At 39.2% G+C, this 21,743-nt stretch overlaps 1 protein-coding gene across 2 annotated transcripts; it reads left to right on the top strand.

Annotated features, from left to right (window-relative positions):
- Window positions 1-683: 683 nt before the first annotated feature.
- On the top strand, window positions 684-16,292 carry SUB1 (SUB1 regulator of transcription). Of its 2 annotated transcripts, XM_010346707.3 has the most exons (6): window positions 689-791; window positions 1,540-1,671; window positions 3,514-3,586; window positions 6,418-6,540; window positions 12,920-13,028; window positions 15,375-16,292. In XM_010346707.3, the coding sequence occupies exons 3-6, from the start codon at window positions 3,515-3,517 to the stop codon at window positions 15,452-15,454; spliced, it is 384 nt and encodes a 127-aa protein (XP_010345009.1). In that variant the 5' UTR covers window positions 689-791; window positions 1,540-1,671; window position 3,514; the 3' UTR covers window positions 15,455-16,292. The 2 variants fall into 2 exon arrangements, with proteins under 2 accessions (XP_003936258.1, XP_010345009.1); XM_003936209.4 differs by lacking the exon at window positions 1,540-1,671 and having other exon boundaries at window positions 684-791.
- The last annotated feature ends 5,451 nt before the right edge of the window (window positions 16,293-21,743 follow it).

The raw sequence follows: 21,743 nt of genomic DNA, 5'->3' as shown, positions 1-21,743 counted from the left end.
GATCTATAAAATGGAGAGAATAGTCATTCCTACTTTGGAACGTGCTTGTTAGGATGAGTAAATTGCTTCATGCAGTGTCTGACACGTAGTGGGTGCTGGATAAATCTTTGTTAACAGATACACTTTTGTATTGATTATTAGCTGTAGGAGGCATTCATTCAAATACATATTCAAATAATCTTTTAGCCATATTGCTGCTTGTATATGGATTTCTCTTGCCTTCTGTGAACTCCCTTACATCTTCAGGACCTCGATACAGGAATAAGGCATACTCCAAAGATTTCTTGCACTTCCTAGAATTAAACGCTGTGACTTTAGCTTCCTTCCTTTGGACTTTAGGAGGCAGAGTCATGTACTGAGGTGGGTAAAGTGGGGTAGGAAGATCATTTCTGGGAAAATGGACCGGAGTATTGATTTTTTAATTAGGACCCCTCTGCTTCATTAAATCATTTATTAAGCAAGTGAAACGCTTGGCGCTTGTCACTCATGTTTTATTTATTAATTTTTTAAGCTATCTCCTACAGGAAGGATATTAGTTATTTCATTCTCTCACGGGTCAGATGTAATCTTCCAACATCTGACTTTGGCGTCATCCACTTGGTAAAAGAGGCGGCCCCTTTAAGGCCCTGGAAAGGGTCTAAGTGTCGGTTTCGGTGGGGAGGCCACGCCCCATCACGTGAACGCAGGCCCAGCGGGGCGGGGTCTGCGTCTCCTGGCTGCCGTCACTTCCGGTTCTCTGTCAGTCGCGAGCGAGCGAGCAGGAGTGTGCGACCGCTAGAGTGGAGCGGAGCGTGAGTGCGCGGGACCCTCTACCCCTACCCCTCGGGGCCCCATCCAGCCGACCCCACCCTCCTAGCCGGGCAGTGAGCTGCATTCGGCCCTCTGCTCCCCTAGCCGGCAACAGCCGTGGGAAATGGCGGCTCTGCCTTACCTCCCCCTTCCGCGCCTCGGCGTCTCCAGGCCCCCTCCTCCGTCCCTGACTCCGTTCCTGACGCTCTGTGGACCCTTCCGCGCTAGACTCCCGTCTCCCGGAGCCGAGTCGAGGCGGCGGATTGAGGCCGTCTAGGGGGCGAGGAGCCGCGGGGAGGGGGTCGCGGCGTCCCCGGGACAATGCGGAGGCGGCTGGCCGAGGTGGGGCGTGTGCGGTACCTGCTCTTCCCCCGGCCCTCGCCCTGAGGGGGTGCTCTGGAGACTGGGAGAGCGGATGCGGGCGGGAGTGGGCGGCGGGAGGCGGCCAGGGGAAGAAGGGCTGATGTGCGGGGGGAGGGAACGCTTCGAGAGAAGAAAATGGCGCTTGGTGCAAGTCCCGCCTCTTCCCACACCATCTCCTCCGCACTTCGCCGCCTCCCACGCCCCCTCTGACCAACCTGTCTCCCCTCGCCCGAGCAGCTGGTAGCCACGGGGTGGTAGCGGCTCACTGGAGCCGCACGACCCCTTCCCTGGTCCTGTGCTTGTCATCTTCCTGTTATACCGAAGTCGTGTGCCCTCAAGTCCTGGTTCATTTTCACCTCGTTTTTTTCTGATCTTCCCCTCAATCAGCAAAGGCCGGAGATTTCGTCTCTTTTTAGAGTTGCGTTTTGCATAAATTCTACAATAGCGGTTTCAGTATCAGTCACTTGAATTACAAGCTGCTTCTCCCTCTCTCCCCCACATTGGGACAGTCTCGTTAAGGTAAAAATATATTTGTTGAAAGTTTAGAGGCTGGCTTTAGTTACCGTTACTTTTTTTCTCCAGTGGACTTCCTTGAGTTGAATACCAGGTGGTTCTTTGAGAAATTCTTGGGCCCCCAGGCAGTTTTTAATAACAGACGGTAGTTATGCTCGACCATTTCAAAGTGAAAAATAATGTTCAATTTAATCACCTTTTTAAAAAAGATCTTTTTTTATTTGTATTAGCTAGCATTAAAAAGTTAACTAAATTGATTTTGGAGATTAGGTGGCAAAATGGAGCAGAAACGGGAAAAATGGATAACACGTGGTCATGAACGTTGCTTTTCCCTTCTGAATTTACTCTTCAAGACATAACCAGTTAAAATCAGCATGTCTGGGTTGGGCATGGCTTGAGCTCTTTGAATTGAGTGGCCAGGATTGGGATGGCCCATTTCTTTTACCTTGACCTGCTATTTAGGAACACATCCAACGTCAGTGCTAATGCCGGTTTCGTCTGGAGAGCTAGATCATTTACGATTTTTTCTTTTTCAGGAGGAATTTAAGTCTTTTTTTCTTGTACTCAACAAATACAGTGTGTACTGTGTTTCTTAGGCCTTTTAAGGCATACAAAAATTATCCATTTATTCCTAGTGTTCCATTATTGGAACGCTAAGCATGTGGGTGTTATTTATATCTTGCAGCTCAAGGTCATCGCCAGGTCTGATTGCAAAAATTCAAAAAATTGCAGCCACCAGCATAAGTAGGTTAACAGGACCTAATCTCTTCTGGAAAGGGGAGAGCAAAGATATTTTAATAATTAGCGTTTGCGATCTGTTATTATAAGTGCCTTGAAAAGAGGTATCCACATATCTTGGAATTCCTTGAAACTTGGGTCTTAGGCTTACTGATAGTTTGCTCTCTGCAAACTTGCACTCAGTAAACACCCACTTGTAAGCAAGGCACTAAGCTGTGTGTATCTTTGGGGGGACCAGGGTAGCTACCAGCAGGGTAGGAATTTGAGGGAAAGTTTTGCCCTTCACAAAAATAGACTGTTCAAATTTTAATTGTGTTCCAGAGTAGAAAAATTAGTGTAAAATGTAATGAATTACAGGCTTGCCACCATTCCTGGCTAATTTTTGTATTTTTGGTAGAGATGGGGTTTCACCATGTTGACCAGGCTGGTCTCAAACTCCTGAGCTCAAGTGATCCACCTGCCTTGGCCTCCCAAAGTACTGGAATTGCAGGCATGACCCATCGTGCCTGGCCTGAATTGTGTATAATTTTGTTTAATTTGAATTAATACCTGTTATTTTGGTAATACGTCCAAACAGTCAAAATTAACATACAAAATATGAATGAATATATGGAAAAATTAATTAGATGTCACATTTGCATAGTACAGTTAGTTCCCTGTTGTGTAAATGTTGGGGTCCATTCCCTACAGTGAATAACTTTCTTACATTAGTTCTGATCTCATTGGTGAGAAGTCTAAAGTGGTGATAGTAGAATTACATTTATTTTCTGGTTTTAACAGTAATTCTCTGCTGCCTTCTTGTAGTCTGCCCTACTCGTAGTGTGTCATACCACTAAAACAAAGTACAGAAAGATCCATTGGCTTGGAGAAGGGTTAGAGGTGTAGAGTGTATGACATTTAGTTCATTGTTCTTACGGGGTTCACCCTGCATGTTATTTGCAGCTTAGAAGAGTACAGATTAAAACTTGTGCTCATAACAACTCCAGTTCCACAAAAATGGTAGAATGAACTATGTAACTTGTCCTTGATTTTTTTCTTTGATTGGGGAGAGCTAAGTTGAAAGTAATAGAGTACCTTGTTAATTATTTATGTGATGCTTTTTTTTTTCAGGATGCCTAAATCAAAGGAACTTGTTTCTTCAAGCTCTTCTGGCAGTGATTCTGACAGTGAGGTTGACAAAAAGGTGACTGTTACTGCACCAAGTCGTTTTTGTGATATTCAGCAATATTGTCCATATCCCATTCTGACAGATAGTAAAAGACATATTAACATCTTAAAAGGATCTAGCTGGGTGCGGTAGTGCATGCCTGTAATCCTAGTACTTTGAGAGGCCAAAGGTGGGAGGATTGCTTGATCCCAAGAGTTCAAGACCAACCAGGCTAACATAGCAAGACTTTGTCTCTTTAAATAAAAAAAAAAAAAAAGGAAAATGAGAATGTGAATGGGATGTGAATGGGCATTTCTGGAGGTGTGGCTGGCCTCTGGACTACTTGACTAGAAGTGCCTATGATGCTTCTTGCACATCCGTACTCATAGGCCCTAAATCAGACTTAAGTCTTCTATTGAAAACCATTAAGATCCCTGAAGTTGCAAAACCACTGCCTTGGACCCTAGGGGCATAAGATTCTAAGTAGGCCAAAGTCACTATTTGCCATTATTTAGAAACTTACCTGATTCCTTTTTTTTTTTTTTTTTTTTTTGGTAAAATGCCAATTTTTTTTAAAAGACAGAGTCTTGCTCTCTTGCCCAGGCTGGAGTGTGGTGACACCATCATGGGTCACTGAAGCCTCAACCTCCTGATCTCAAGCAGTCCTCCCACCTGTGCCTTCAGAGTAGCTGGGATTACAGGCATCATGCCTGGTTAATTAAAAAATGTTTTCGTAGGGATGAGGTCTTGCTATGTTAAGGCTGGTCTTGATCTCCTGGCCTCATGCAGTTCTGCCTTAGCCTTCCAAAGTGCTGGGATTACAGGCATGAGCCAGTGTAAGTGACCATAAAATGTAAATTTTCACAGCTCTCTCAGTTACTGGTGTTTATTCTGCACATAAGGATTTCTGAATTTTAGATTTGATACATTAAGTTTGAATGTACCAAGTTTGTACTCTGGTCCCTTCTTTTTAGTTAAATCAGCACCCAGGAAAGCTAACTCGAAACCCATTTTGACAAGATAGGCTTTTTCTGCATTAGATGACAGCTGCATGGTAATTGGTGCATTTCACTAAATTGAGCATCTCAGTGGAGCAGAACTGATCATCTCACTCTGCGGTCAAGTCTTCCTTCCTGCAGTACCTTCCTTTATCTCATAGAACTTTACATATCTGAATTATATATTTACATCCTAAAAATAGAATAAGGTGGTTGTGTTTTTCCTAATTAGCATATATCCTTTGTAAAATAAATAATGACTAGCATCAGTAGACCTGTGGTTTCTAAAAGTTTATTCAAAAGCAGGCTCCCTATCTTTTTTTTTTTTCCTCCTGAAGCTTAGCAATTTTAGCTAGAAGAAAAGTGGAGAGCGTATGGGAGATTGGAGAAGTTGCAACCTTAAAGTATAAAGAGTATAACAGCCCTTGAAAGAGTGAAATAAGGCTTCAAAGACCACATAACTATGCTTGAGTAAATTTCTTAATTTTAAAATTTGCATCTTATATAGTATTCGAATACATTCATGTAACAAACATGTATTGAGCTTTTATTTGTCAGACATGCACTAGTCCACTGGGAATACTTAGAGCCTCATTTATAGAATAATTGCTTTCTGCATCTTGAACTGAGTTAACTTTTTGTTTGTCCCAAATAGTAATATTAATCTTGTAGACACTTACCTTATATACCATGTTTTTCATTTTACGTTTCACATGTATAAGTTTTTCCTAGCTTCATCTAATTTGGTAACATTCAATTAATTTAGTAATGTTAAAATATTAATACTATTCTATCAAGAAGGAACATGACTGCCCTCTACTGTTTGGGTTGAGAATTCTAGTGGTTTTTATGGGCTGTTAGCTCTTTTTGAGAATGAAACTTTATAATAAGCTTTAAAATAATGCTGTTTTTAAAACACTGTTGTGATTTTTGAAAGCTGGTTTAACACATACCTGTCTATCTTCAGTGATTTTCTTTTTTTTTGTGATGAGATGAGGAAGTTCTTGAGTTGTTGGTGCTCAGTGCCCAATGCAAAATAGGTTTTCAGATTTGCCTAATTATAAATTCCTTTTTTTTTTTTTTTTTGAGACGAAGGTTTGCTCTTGTTGTCCAGGCCGGAGTTGAGGCTGGAGGGCAGTGCTGTGATCTTGTCTCACTGCAACCTTCACCTCCTGGGTTCAGTTGATTGTCCTGACTCACCCTCCTGAGTAGCTGGGATCACAGGCGTGTGGCACCACACCTGGGTATTTTGTGTGTGTGTGTTTTTAGTGGAGATGGGGGTTTTACCATGTTGGCCAGGCTGGTCTTGAACTCCTGACCTCAAGTGATCCTCTTGCCTTGGACTCCCAAAGTGCTGCGTTCGGCCCATAAATTCCTTAAGCCAGCTTAAATCCCTTTTGGAATAGGCAGGACATAAAGAAACATTCATATCCTGGAAATGGAATAAGCTGGCTATATTCTTTTAATTAGTATACCTGCTTTGTAAAATAAGTAACTGACTAGTGTTAGTAGAACTGTGATTCCCAGGTTTATTCAGAAGCAGCAAGGTCCTTCCATTTTTTTTTTTCCCTACCAAAGAAATCTGGGATCCCAACACAAAAATGACTGTTCTGTGGTTAATACTACCCTAATGCCTGAAGTGTCTTTTAGGATCCTGAGAACAGAGTTTGAAAACATTACTAAGTATAATGATTGGTTAGATTCATAGTTTTGTTGTTGAGTGAAACTCATTTTGTATACATTTTTGATATTTTGGATGTAGTCTTTTGATTATTTAAATCTTAAAAAGTAATGGAATCTTTTGACACTGAGATGTGTTTTATTCTTATGTATGCAAATTTTAACCATATTCTTGCTTTTCTTTTTTAGTTAAAGAGGAAAAAGCAAGTTGCTCCAGAAAAACCTGTAAAGAAGCAAAAGACAGGTGAAACTTCGAGAGCTCTGTCATCTTCTAAACAGAGCAGCAGCAGCAGAGATGATAACATGTTTCAGGTAAAGTTGGCTTTTTTTTTTTTTTTTTTTGAGACAGAATCTCCCTCTGTTGCCCAGGCTGGGGTGCAGTGGTACAATCTTGGCTCACTGCAATGTCTCCGCCTCATGGGTTCAAGTAGTTCTCTGTGTCAGTCTCCTGAGTAGCTGGGATTAAAGGTGCTTGCCACCACACCTGGCTTAATTTTTTTATTTTAGTATGTGTGCTGCCAAGGCAAGCACTAATTTTTGTATATTTAGTAGAGACAGGGTTTCACCATCTTGGCCCAGCTGGTCTTGAACACTTGACATCGTGATCCACCTGCCTTGGCCTCCCAAACTGCTGGGATTACAGGCGTGAGTCACCACCTCCAGCCAAAGTTGACTATTTCTTTAGATTCAGAGGAATTATTATCTGGCTTGATCTGAAGAATGTTAAAAGTACTGTAATCTGATATTGCATAACATGTGTTACAATCCTTTTAGCTAGGAACATTTATTAAAATAGAACAAACTAGTAAAAGTAATGCAATGCTGGGTTATTGTTAAAGTCTCTAAAAGTCTAGTTTTGCTGTATTTAAACCAGTGCAAATTTAAATTTTACAGAAATCCAAAAAATGAGATTAAGAACTGCATATTTAGAAAGCAACTTGGCGGAGGCAGGTCAGGTGTTGGACAGTAAGGTGTGAATAGATTATTACCAGAGAGGAAGCAGCAATATGACCTGCCTAATTTTGACCTGATGAGCAACAGAAAAGGGGAATGGGTTGAATAGGTCAAGTGAAGAAAGTTCATTAGAGGGACTTGATGAAATCACCTGGAAGGACTTGTATAGCTTCTTCTCTTGGGTTTCCTATCTTGTTTTAGGGAGACTTGATACTGGCATCTTTGTACAAGAAGGATTTGTGAGGAAGGAGTGTTGGGGATAAATGGATGCAGGTGAGATTGCTTAGGTAATTGCAGACTTTAATCTGTATGTGAGGTGATAAGGGCTTAGATGTTTTTTCATAAAGAAGAAATTGTGCCAATTACAAGATACAGGTTAGGAAGAATGGACCAGAGGAAATAGGCAATCACTGAAGATGTGGACCTGATTGTGGATGTGATTTAAAAAAAAATGAAGTTGCTTCTGTAGCACCTGGAGGGCTTAGTTGGGAAGTGTTCCCGTGTGGGGTTATCAGCATGGTTGAGTAAAGCTGCCTACTGAAGTATTAAACCAGAGGAGGAACAGGAGGCAGATGAGGGTGTATCTTGGGTTGTATTGAGATAGAGGATGGAAGGAAAAATAGGATGTAGATTAAGAGAGAGGGTAAAGGAAAATTAGGACAGAATGGGAGTGGAAGCAAAAAAGGATGAGTATGTGCAGGAGACAAGTATTTGCAGGAGCCGTTAAGTATTAGTTGAAACCAAAAGGTTGGGCAGGATGAGACTAACACTTTTTTTTTTTTTTTAAAGATGCGATCTCTGCTCTGTCACCCAGACTGGAGTGCAGCAGTGTGATCTCTGCTCACTGCAACCTCCTCTTCCTGGGCTCAAACGATCCTCCTGAGTAGGTGGGACTACAGGCATGCTCCATGATGCCTGGCTAATTTTTTTTTTTTTTTTTTTTTAAAGACGGTGTTTCACTGTGTTGCCCAGGCTGGTCTTGAATTCCTGAGCTCAAATGATCCACTCACCTTGGCTTCTCAAACTGCCGGGATTACAGGCATGAGCCACCATGCCTGGCCAAGACTGTAAACATTTATAATGTCTAGAAAGCGAAACTAACATACATGTATTTTTTGACCCGTTGATAGCTTTGAAAGATGAAATGCCAAGATTAAGGTGAGAATGGGAAAATTTAAGTTTTTTTCTAATGCTTATTTTTGCCTTGTTACACTTCTCGATAAAGAAAATACACAAAGTACAGATGATAAAACTATTAGTTCAGAACACACATTTTAGAGTCTTTCTGTTAGAGTAGTTTTCTGAAAACTGGATCTATTTTTAGGAGTTTTCTAGCCAGAAAAATGGAGCTTCATTTCTTTTTTTTTTTTTTTTTTTTTTTTTTTTAGAGACAAAGTCTCACTTTGTCATCGCCAGGCTAGAGTGCAGTGGCACAGTCTCAGCTCACCGCAACCTTTGCTTCCCGGGTTCAAGCAATTCTACCTCAGCCTCCTGAGTAGCTGGGACTACAGGCGCACACCACCACGCCCAGCTAATTTTTGTATTTTTAGTAGAGACGGGTTTCACCATTTTGGGAAGGATGGTCTCAATCTCTTGACCTCATGATCTGCCCGCTTCCGCCTCCCAAAGTGCTGGGGTTACAGGCATAAGCCACCTCACCTGGCCTCATTTCTTAAACCCTCATCTGGAAAGCTTCTCAAGCCTCTTAAGGCTGAAACTTCACCTTTTGAAAGTCTGCCTCTAGGAGGAACATAGGCCTTGTTTTCAGAGTGGCTTTCACAGATCTGGTAGTATAGACACTATAAAAGATAATATGATACTTAATTTCTCCTTTTATTTTTTGAGATGGAGTTCCGCTGTTGCCCAGGCTGGAGTGCATTGGTGCTATCTCGGCTCACTGCAACCTCTGCCTCCCAGGTTCAAGCGATTCTCCTGCCTCAGCCTCCCAAGTAGCTGGGATTACAGGCACACGCCACTACACCTGGCTAATTTTTGTATTTTTAGTAGAGACAGGGCAGGCGTAAGCCACCATACCCAGCTGATACTTAATTTCATTGCCATTACACCTTGATGTACATTAAACATCAAGACATAAGCAGTTCTTTAAATGTATTAAAGAGTTGTACCAAAGGAAAATCAATACACTACTCTTTTAATGTCTGAAATAATTTGGGCAGAATCCTGACTCGAGAGAAGATATTAGAGATACTTGCTTTCTGGTTCCTTCAGCTGTGATTTTGAGGAACTTTTTTCCATAAGGGACATAACCTACCAGGGGTCACCTCTGTGATGATAAAGAGACTGGAGAATTATCTCATACTCAGTACCTGTGTTGTGAAATGGAATAGTTGAGGCAGGAAACGATCCATATTTTTCTTCAGAGTTAGCCACAAAGGGTTAGTAATACTGGCTTAGTTGATTTGATGATTTAAGGATACTTGATACTTTTAAATTATTTAATTTAAAATGATTTTAACTGGTCATTTTACTCTGGGACAGGAGACCATAGAATTGTTTTTTGATTTGAATTTTCTTTTTTGTATTTGAAGGGATGATTTATAACCTTTATCACGGGGTCCCTCCTGCACAGGAGGTGAGCATCGTGTGAGTGGGCGTTAACTGCCTGAGCTCTGCCTCCTGTCAGATCAGCAGTGGCATTAGATTCTCATAGGAGCGTGAACCCTGTTGTGAACTGTGCATGTGAGGGATATAGTTGTGTGTTCCTAATGAGAATCTAATGCCTGATGGTGGAACAGTTTTCATCTTGAAACTATCACATTTCCCCTTCCCTGCTGCCCCTCCCCTCCCGCCGTGGAAAAATTGTCTTTCACAAAACTGGTCCTTTGGTGCCAAAAAGGTTGGGAACTGCTGCTTTATTAGATCTTCAAGGGGACAGGGAATCAAATTCATGTAAGAATCACAGTTCTGTATGATGTTCCTGCAATTTTTTGCTGCTAATCTCCAGATTTTATGGATATAAAATAGTCTGTCATCTGATTTTATTTTCTTCCAATAAGATGTGATTTCACTAATCTTCAGTTTTTCTACCTTTAAGTAATATATCCCTATACTCCCATCTCCTCATCGCTTATTTAATTTTTGCTGAGAAGAATTTGTCAGTTTTACTTTTTTTTTTCTAAGGGAGAGGCAACTATTGGGCAGGCTCTTTTAAAAAAAAAATGTTTTAGAGGTATAGTTTATGTACAATAACATGCACACATTTAAAAGCATACTTTTCTGTCCAAGACATATTTTGTCTACCATGGCCACAAAAATTTTTGGTATTGTTTTGCCTAGAAGTATTATAGTTTGTGTTTTCACATTTAGGTCTATGATTCATGTAGAACTAATTTCTTTGTGTATGGTATAAGATAGGGATTTGGATTCTTCCCCATCTCTAATGCAGATATCCTGTTGTTTCAACACCATTTGTTGAAAAGAGTATTCTTACTCCTTTGAATTACCTTGGATTTTGCAAAAAAAAAAAAAAAAAAAATCAGTGAATATATAAAATGCCTGTGTATTTTTTGACTTCATTCTGTTCCATTAACCTCTATGTCTTTATTCCAGTACCACATTGTTTTCCCTTAGTGTATTATAGTGAGTCTTAGAAAGTGCTAGTAGACACTTCGTTGAGGAAAGCCTCTTCTTTTTTCTGGAATTTTTAATTTGTGGTAAGCAGATATACAAGATTTTTAAAAAATAATTTTCTGTGAACATTTTTAAGTTCTCTGACTGTAAATGAGGTACATTAAAGATGTTATTTGAAGTTAACATCAAAAGGAAAAACTTGTTACTGATTAGAACTGGATTCATATATTCAGAATGATTGCTGAAACATTGTAGCTAGTTGCATCTGTGGATTCCTATTTATTGTAATTTGTACTGCAAGATTTTGCTTCCTAATAATTTTTTTTTTTGTGGTAAAAACCACGAAAATATATTCACATTGTTGTGAAACACATCTCCGGAACTATTTCATCTTGCAAAACTGAACCTCCGTAGCCATTAAATAACAATTCCCTTTCTCCCAGCCCTGCGTAACCACCATTCTACTTTTTTTTTTTCCTGTGAACTTGACATCTTATAAGTGGAATCATATTTGCTGTTTTCCTTTTTATGACTGGTTTATGTCATTGACATTGAAATATGTGATGGGATTTCTTTTTTTAAAAGCTCAATGATATTCCATTGTGTGTCTGTTCGCCACCACTCCCCTCGTTTTGTTTATCCATTCATCTCTGGGTGGACATTTGTGGTGTTTCCACTTCTTGGCTCTTGTGAATAATGCCGTGAATAATGCTGCTACGAACATGGGTGTGCAGATGTCTCTTAGAGTCTGTGCTTCTGATCCTTTTGGATATATACCTAGAAGTAGGATTGCTGGATCGTATGATAGTTTAACAGGAATTTCCGTTGGTTGCAGTTTTGATATTGAGAGTAGTACAGTTGACCTTTGAATAATGCAGGGTCAGAATGCAGGGTACCAACCAGTTGAAAAATCTGGTTATAACTTTTGACTTTGCCAAAACAAAACTAAATATAGCCTACTGTTGACTGGAAGCCTCACCAGTAACAAACAGTTCACAAATATTTTGTATATTATGCGTACTAGATATTGTATTCTTACAATACAGTAAGCTAGAGAAAAGAAACTGTCACTAAGAAAATTATAAGGGAGAAAAAATACATTTACTGTACTGTATGGTATCAATAACATTAGCTTATGTTGTATGTTTCTAAGATATGTCATCTGTTAGAAATTGTAGGCAACCACAGCTGCAGATTTCAGTCTATGGTACATATCAAGCAATTCAACTTTTTAATATTTTTTTTTGTTGTTGTTTTTAAAATTAAAGACAGGATCTTGCCGTGTTGCCCAGATTGGATTCAAGTTCCTGGGCTCAAGTGATCCTCCTGCCTCAGCCTCCTGAGTAGCTGGGATCATAGGCATGCACCACTGCTTCTGGTGGTTTTTTTCCCTTGTGATGTCATGCCTTCTAACTCTGCTTCTTGGGAGCACTTCTAGCATCACTGGGGGCTCTTTGTATGGAACTCATAGTGTTATTTAATAAGGTTTATGATATTGCACTAATCATGATGAAAACGTGAAAACCGTGAGAGATCACTTTTTACTGTAGTATGCAGTGTTGGAGACATGAACTGCTCAGCAGAGGTGATTAGCATCACATGATGTTTTACACTAGCTGTTTTAAGCAGATATTTGTTAACATTTGAGCACCAGGAAGTGGTTATGAAACTGTTACACAAGTACACTATGTACTTCAGTTAATTTTATGCAGTTATGATATTCCATTTTTATGGTCACATTTTTCTCTACTGTGTCCCTGTGTAAGTTTTGATAAATTTTAACTTCATATGATAGGTTCATATGTTTTATGGTAGTAAATGATAAAATCTGGTATCTATGTATATTTTATGCATTCATGAAATACCTAAGTTTTTCTTAATTATTTTTGTTATTTCTAGGCTATGCAGTTGGTTTGCGAATTTTTTCAAATTGTCAAGTCTGCAAAAAATTTTCCAGTATATTTATTGAAAAAAATATGCATATAAGTGGGACCTGCACAGCTGAGAGTCATGTTGTTCAAGGGTTAGCAGTAGTCGTTTTCATGATTAGATGTAGAGTGAGTGTGCAGCAAGTTGTGAATATGAATACGATTGAAACAGATACCACTGTTGAAAGGAGCACCTCTTATGTTTGTTTCTTTTGCAGATTGGGAAAATGAGGTATGTTAGCGTTCGAGATTTTAAAGGGAAAGTGCTAATTGATATTAGAGAATATTGGATGGATCCAGAAGGTGAAATGAAACCAGGAAGAAAAGGTGAGGTCTAATTACTTGAATTTTGTTATGGTGTTGGGACTAAACTAAAACATTTCTTTATTTTATTTTATTTTTTTTTTGAGATGGAGTCTTGCACTATCGCTTGGGCTGGAGTATAATGGTGTGATTTTGGCTCACTGCAACTTCCACCTCCAGGGTTCAGGCAATTCTCCTGCCTTAGCCTCCCTAGTAGCTGGGATTACAGGTGCCCACCACCACACCTGGCTAATTTTTTGTTTTTTTTAGTAGAGATGGGGTTTCACTATGTTGGCCAGGCTGGTCTTGAACTCCTGACCTTGTCATCTGCCCGCCTCAGCCTCCTAAAGTTCTGGGGTTACAGGTGTGAGCCACTGTGCCTGGACAACTAAAACTTTTCTAAGCAGCTTACCTTAACGCCTTAGCTTGAAATGTTGGCAGGACACACAGGGCAAAGAAGAATCTTAGTCGATTCTCTATCTTCTGTAATCATTTTGGACATGATACTTCACATTTTTTTTAATGAGCTATTTTAATACAGTTTTTTGGAATAAAGCTCAGAAAATTAACACCCTTAATATCACTTCAGTTGGCTGCTAATTTACTTAAACATTTTTTAAAAGGTTTACAGCAGTTCTGAAGCAGGTTAGTCACTCTGGGAATTTCTAAAATCAGGAATGGAAAATCTTGGTTTACAATGCTTCCTTTTGGTTCAACTCCTGAAAGGTATGCTTTAGGGCATTGTTAAGGTGATGGATCTCTGCTTTCCTTCCATTTGTGCTTCATCCAGTCCCAAGCCTCTTAGCTTTGTAGAAACCATATTTTATGTCATTCACCAAGCAACTAGAGAACATTGGTGAACCAGCCTAAAATTGTATGTTTGGATTGCTGCCCTAGTTTGATCCTCAGCTAAAGAAAAATGCTTCCTTATTAGTTTTACTCTACTTGCCTGTTTGAAAGGTGCCACTTGTTTTGCTTCTTGAAGTGTTTTTGGTTAAACTCAGCCTCTGTATGTGTTTATATGCTTTCATATTTTCTTCACATCACTTCTGGATTGGTCATTCACATACCAATGTGGTCGATGCCATATTTCTTGTTTCTACAAACATTTACTGAAACAGTTTGATTAGCTTTTAAGCCGTTCCTAGGTGTTGCCCCAGTTTATTCTTTTTTTTCAATTTCATGGCCTTCCAACAGTTTTCTGGTAATACCTTTTGCCAGTTCTTGTTTACTTCTCTGTTTATATGCATCAATATTAGAATGCTAGAACGTTAAAGTACAAAATAAGGAAAAGATAAAATTTCTATTCATAGTTTTTTATCTTAAATAGGAAGGACGTGTCATCATTTCACGTTTTTAAACTGTTTATGTGTTGGGTGATATGCTGAGTTCATTATTAATGTTGCTTACTTACAACAACTCTGGGGTGTAGATACCATTTTACTGGTGAGAACACTAAGGCTTACAAGATAATGTTCTTTTTTTAAAGGTCATACACTTAGTGATAGTGAGGCTGGAATTTTAACCCCGACAGGATAACTCTAGAATGCACAGTTACCCAGTATGTACTTTCTGAGGGGTCCTGTATGAATCATGTCCTGGGAGTTTTTCCAAAGTGAAATAAATGCTTCTGGAAGAACTTAGCACAGTTACTCAGCTTGAATTTCTATGGAAATTTTAGGCAAATGTTGGAACCAACCGAAAGTGTAGTTAACAGGGTATCACATGTCACATCTGGACCTGACCATTTTAGCCTCATAATTTGCAGGTATTAGTAAGATAGATCTTCAAACCCTCATTTATTCTCATTGCTTATAATAGATAACTATGCAGGATGTAGTGTGGAAAGTAAGACTGGATGTGAGATCTGCTCAGTAAATTGTGGTGATCTGTAATTAACAACTGTAAGAGATCTGACTCTCAGTATTGTAGCATTGTGTCAAAGTGGCATTTTTTTTTTCTTTTTTTGAGACAGAGTCTTCCTCTGTTGCCCAGGCTGGAGTGCAGTGGCACCATCTTGGGTCACTGCAACTTCTGCCTCCCAGGTTCGAGCAATTCTGTCTCAGCCTCCCAAGTAGCTGGGATTACAGGTGCCTGCCCCCATGCCCAGCTAACTTTTGTATTTTTAGTAGAGACGAGTTTCACCATGTTGGCCAGGCTGGTGTTGGACTCCTGACCTGACCTCAAGTGACCTGCCCATCTCTGCCTCCCAAAGTGCTGGGATTACAGGCGTGAGCCACCACGCATGGCCTGAAGTGGCAATTTTGATAAAACAGTATTCTAGTTGAAAGTATGAAAGAAAAATAAAAGTATGAAAATCCTCAATGCTTAAATAGATTTTCACCTTTGAATTTTTAAACTTTGTTTTAGGTATTTCTTTAAATCCAGAACAATGGAGCCAGCTGAAGGAACAGATTTCTGACATTGATGATGCAGTAAGAAAACTGTAAAATCCGAGCCATATAAAACCTGTACTGTTCTAGTTGTTTTAATCTGTCTTTTTACATTGGCTTTTGTTTTCTAAACGTTGTTCTCCAAGCTATTGTATGTTTGGATTGCAGAAGAATTTGTAAAATGAATACTTTTTTTTAATGTGCATTATTAAAAATGTTGAGTGAAGCTAATTGTCAGCTTTATTAAGGAGGATTGCTTTGTGTCCACCACCTAGTGTAAAATAAAATCAAGTAATAAAATCTTAACTGTTGTGGCCTTTTTTGATCATAAGTGTTGGCACTTACTGTTTAAGGCCAAAGGTAACAGTTTTTATAGATCTTTTAGTTTCATCTCAGCTTTTACAATAAAAAGGATTTGTATTGCATTGAGTTTATAAACTTTTTGTTTGTGCAATCCATATTTGATCTGTTCTCTTCCAATCCACTCCAATGATTTTTTTCACTCTTCATTTTCCTTTAATAACTTAGTCTCTTCATGTTCAGTTTTTACTTCACTCTTTATTTTCTTTGATTATGTTAACGCTTATTTGGAAAGTCAGTGAAACTGTCAAAATGTCTCAGTAATGTACTTATATGAGAACTGCAATCACCAAATCTACTGTATTCAATATTAGCAGATCTAGTTTGATAAGCAACATGGCTTGTGTGAAAACTGAGCAGGTGTTTGTCGTTACCCATAGTGTTCTGTGTAGTTAATTGCTTAGTCTGCAGAAAATAATGACGTAGATGAGATGTCTGACTTGCTTTTACTTATTAAACATGTTCATGGGATGATATCTGTAACATCAGATACTGTTAAACAAGACTAGGATTTAATAAAAATTGTGCAAGCTTACTGGCCTAACATTTTATTTTATAATATTGAGTATGAATTATATGTAGCCAGAGATGTCATTAAGCTTTACTGTTACAGTAGGTAATATGGTTAGTTTATAGGGAAAAGAGCATACTAGCACATGCTTGTGTGTTTTGGCCTTTGCCCCAGTAGAACAGACAATAGCATTCTAGACTTGATGTTACCGAGTTTTAGCAGACACTAGTAAGTGGTTTGTATTTAACCACTCTGATAAAGCAGACAGATTGGGGCACAGATTTTAATGGCTTTGTGGCAATAAATAGGGCATGGTGTGCCTTAGGAAAAGAGTGTTTATAAAGGGAATTATAACTGAAAGGAGGTGGCAGTGAAGAGGAAATAATTCTCTTATTTAAATGATATACACATAATATTTTGAGATTTTTCTAACAGCAGTGGAACACAATTCTAGGTAGAGTAGAAAAAGGAAAGGTTTAAAGACAAGATTCTTGTTGAAAAATTATTTTTGGTAGCAAATCTCAAATGGTTACCTGCTATTAAGGGCGGCCATGTCAGAGTTTTGCACTATTTTGCTACCAAGTTTGATTCGCACATCTAAAATATTTTGTAGTTAATTTTCAAGGACCTCATTTCAAAATAATTTGCCAGGCCACATAGTTACCAGTTTTTTTTTTTTTTTTTTCCTGGCAGCTATTTTGTTGTATTTTAAAAGCACTTTTTAGATGACTTTTTAAAGTATATTTAGCAGTAACCTTAAGAGGTGCAAATTGGTAAAATCTCTTGTAATTTAGCCTTCATCAAATAATAAGTACCAATGTGTTAAAAATATGTATGTATTTTTGCAGCCCCTTGAACCAGAGTAGGTTCAGAGAAACTCCTAAAATTTGTATTTTAGACACATCATGCTTGATTGGTAACTTCCTCTTTTGTGGGGACATGTTTGTGTCCTATTAATTGGATAGATTTTTAAGTATTCCTTATTTTTGGCATATAGAAAGGGTAGTTAGAATATAGAACTTAGGTTTTTGGGGTAGATGCAGAGGGAATGATGGGTAAATTTTCTAGGTTTATATGAATTAAGGGAGTGTATGCATTTTGAAACAGTCTACTAACAGATGGTGCTGAAATCTATTACCTACATGTTTTCTAGTTGTTTAGCATTATGTTAATAAAGTCTCCTTATAAGGAGTATTTCTCTGGCACTTAGTATATTGACTGCTAACTTCATTTAAATGTGGTACTGGATATGCAGTATACTGAAATTATTAATCTTTTTTTTGTGTATAGCAAAAGAGAACTGGTTTAAAAGAAGTAAATTAACTTGTTCTGAAAATAAAGTATAGATTAATTTTGTTTTCTGTTTAAATTTTATCTTGATATTTTTTTCTTAGGTAGAAAGTTTGGCATTTTTAGGCATAGATACCTTACCTTACAATGCCAAAATGAGTTTAATTCCAGTACTCAGGTTTTGCCCTTTAACAGACTCTCTGTGTATCAGGGCTTTCTAATGGGGTTTTCCTCTTTGTTTTTAAAATATGAGCAGCATTTGACCAATTTCCAGTGCTTTTAGCATTTTACTTAAAGAACAACCACTAAAAAAGAAAAACTTTGTAATTTGATGTTTTTTGCTTTGCTTTATCAATGCCTAAGAACTTAAGAATACTCCTACCTCATTAGCTAGTCAAGATGCTGTGATGATCAAATCTATTCTACATAATGTGTTTAGAAACAGATTTGGGTGGGGGGGAAATGAAATAAGTATATTCTGACTTGGCTATTGAGGGGAAAAAAGAAAGAATTCAGTATTAAGTGTTTCTCACAGAGAGATGTTAGCAGAATACTATAAAAGTTTGAAATTTTAAAAATACTAATATTTAGGTATCTCTCCTGAAGTTCTTTGCAGTTCATTTTTTATGGAAATTAATCCAGTGAAACACTCGAGTTTTTTTTTTTTTTATTTGACATGTTTTTCCAGATAAACTCTAGGGTAAACATTCACATAATCACAAATATGTAATTCTGTAATTGTGGAATGCTTGTATGTTTTGTTTTCGTACATCTTCCATGGAGATGTCTGAATATAATACTCCCATCTGTGAATATTTTAAATGTTGAAATAAAAGTAAGAAATGTGCCCTTTGTGTTATCCCAGTTTTACAAACCTGAAGGTAAATAGATAATTTATCTATTGAATGGGTTTTATTAATAGAATGCTTTTCTGTGTGAATGCTTTGGAATGTGGATTAGCTTTGGGTCTGTTTTCATCTACCTGATCCAAATGGAAAAATGCAAACATTAAGGTGTACACAGGCTCTTTTTTTTTCTTCTCTCTCTAAGTTCTTTGCAGTCTAATGATTTCTTCACATACTTGACTGTGTCATGAACTCCTTTGAGTATTTCAAACTTATATTTTCATTTATGAAGTCTCTATTTTGCCCTTTGTGTTTTTGCTTAAGATGATATGTTGAGGCCTCATTTTTATTTCTTTTTAGTAATAGAAAGATCCATGGTATATTCACTTAATCAACTGTAAATTTTCTTTTTTTTTTTTTCTTTTTGAGATGGAGTTTCGCTCTTGTTACCCAGGCTGGAGTGCAATGGCGCGATCTCGGCTCACCGCAACCTCCGCCTCCTGGGTTCAGGCAATTCTGTCTCAGCCTCCTGAGTAGCTGGGATTACAGGCACGTGCCACCATGCCCAGCTAATTTTTTGTATTTTTAGTAGAGACGGGGTTTCACCATGTTGACCATGATGATACTGATCTCTTGACCTTGTGATCCACCCGCCTCGGCCTCCCAAAGTGCTGGGATTACAGGCTTGAGCCACCGTGCCCGGCCGTAAATTTTCTTTTAATAAAACATATTGACTCAGTCCAGCCAGAAGAAGGAAAAAAATACCACTTGGAGTTTACACAATTAATCACTGACTTGATAGTTTTGTAGTATGGCTCAAAGGGAGTTATGGAGATAGGAAAGGTATTTGAAAAGTACTAAACATTTGAAAGATTATATGGAATTATTTGCTGTATAACAGTTGACCCAACAGTTACGTCCATTTTAAAAGAAACTGCCACAGCCCGGCTGTAGTGGCTCACACTTGTAATCCCAGCACTTTGGGAGGCCAAGGCAGACTGATCACTTGAGGTCAGAAGTTTGAGACCAGCCTGGCCAACATAGTGAAACCCCCATCTCTACTAAAATACAAAAATTATCTGGCATAGTGGTGAACACCTGCAGTTTCAGCTACTAGGGAGCCTAAGGGAGGAGAATTACTTGAACCCAGGAGGTGGAGGTTGCAGTGAGCCGAGATTGTGCCACTGAACTCCAGCCTGGGCAACAGAGTGAGATTGTCTTAAAAAAAAGATCTTGCTACATGCACAGGACTTTTTCCACCACTTGCTTCATTCACATAGCCCGTTACAGAGTTCAGACCTTCCCAGACCTGCTTTTATAGACCCAGTCCTGGATTAATAGTGACCCACTGTTTCTAAGTGAAAAGCTTCTCTTATTTCACTCTTTATGTTCTTGATAGAGAGTTTAAATGGTTTATCCTTCTGCTGGATAACTTACTGTAGTTAGGGGATAAGATTTATGCCACTTGTGTTACTCTGCTCCTGAATTTCAACTCATTTCAATAGTTTGATAATATAACCTCCGTGGGAAACAGAAAGACTGTATATAAAGCTCAGAAATTAGCTAAAATTGTCTATGTAGTAACTCACGTATCTTGAAAAGTGAAGTTCCAGTTTTGCCCTCCTAAATAAGCGAAGCCTGTGTTTTTAAAAATTTTATTTATGTATGTATTTTTTGGAGAGACGGGTCTTTGTGTTGCCCAGGCTGGAGTACAGTGGCTGTGGCTATTTGCAGATGTGATCCTAGCGCACCACGGCCTTAAACTTTTGGGCTCGGGTGATTCTTCTGCCTCAGCCTTCCTAGCACCTGTACACTACAGGTGTACACCACTGTGTCGGGCAAGCCCAAATCATAATAGCTCCTGTTCTGAAGGCTTTGTTTTTCAAGTATGTACTTGTTGCAAGAATGGTACAGAAAACTCCCATGTACTCCTCCACTCAAGACCGCATTCAGATTTTGTGAGTTTCACTGTCATTTAGCAAAAGCATCTCAGGATCATGTGTCTGATTTGATGATCTCTTCAGTCTCTTTCAGTCTGGCAGTTCCTTAGTTTTTCTTTGACTTCTACAATTTGATGTTTCTGAAGATTTGGTAATGTGAAGGCCATTGGTGCTGTTGACAGGGGTGGGGAGGGCAGAGGCTGATTGAGTGAGGAGTGGAAACGGTGTGTAGACAACTCATTTGAGCAGCTTGGTTGTGCAGGATAAAGAAAGATGAAATGGGCCGGGCTCAGTGGCTCACGCCTGTAATCCCAGCCCTTTAGGAGGCCAAGGCAGGTGGATTGCCTGAGGTCAGGAGTTGGAGACTAGCCTGGCCAACGTGGCCAAACCCTTTCTCTACTAAAAATGCAAAAATTAGCTGAGCCTGGTGGCGGGCACCTGTCATCCCAGCTACTTGGGAGGCTGAAGTAGGAGAATCGCTTGAACCTGGGAGGTGGAGGTTGCAGTGAGCTGAGATTGGGCCACCGCACTCTAGCCTGGGTGACAGAGCTAGTCTGTCTCAAAAAAAAAAAAAAAATGGATGGTGACTGTAGAAGGGTGTGGGATCCAGGGCAGAGTGTGGTTGAGATTACGGTGTGCACATCTGAGGGAGGGTGCTTAGGTTTATACCTTCCTTCAGTATGAACTTAAGTTGGCCTTTGGTGTCAGCAACGGTTTCAGTCACTTACCACTTTTTTTCTTTTTGGTGACTAAGTGCCACCTGAGCCATGAGTACTTACAGTAATTTTAAAGAAAGATATGAATTACTTTATTTTAACATGAATCTCATCACTTGGTTCTTGCGCCCCTCTTTTCCACAGCCAAACTCCCCAAATTCAGACCATGGCCTGGTCAAACCTTGGGTCTTGGCATCTGGGGCCAGTCATGCCTAGCCATGAGCCATTCTCATTTATTGTCTTTAAGGCACATGAGATCTCTAATTCCTTGTTGGAGTCACAGGGCCTGCTCTGGATGGGGAGACTGTAAATGAAGGAAGTGAGTTTAAGACCTCTTTTAATCTATTGGAGGAGCCTGGGAAATGGCTCCTAGGACACAGGAGCACAGATGGAAATGTCCCCTCTAACTCAAAGAATGTTTGCTTCTGATTTCATTGACTTTGGACATGATTCCACCCCCTGTATTTTATCTTTATTTATTTGAGAGATTCTTGCTCTGTCGCCCAGGCTGGAGTGCAGTGGTGTGACATTGGCTCACTGCAAACACTGTATCCCAAGTTCAAGCGATTCTCCTGCCACAGCCTCCCTAGTAGCTGGGATTACAGGCACCCGCCACCATGCTCAGCTAATTTTTTGCATTTTTAGTAGAGATGGGGTCTCGCCATGTTTGCCAGGCTGGTCTCA

The sequence above is a fragment of the Saimiri boliviensis genome, chromosome 1 (genome assembly GCF_048565385.1).
Source record: "Saimiri boliviensis isolate mSaiBol1 chromosome 1, mSaiBol1.pri, whole genome shotgun sequence".
Classification (NCBI taxonomy): domain Eukaryota; kingdom Metazoa; phylum Chordata; class Mammalia; order Primates; family Cebidae; genus Saimiri; species Saimiri boliviensis.
The sequence above is the reverse complement of the archived record's forward strand: the minus strand, read 5'-3'. Positions and strand labels throughout refer to the sequence as shown.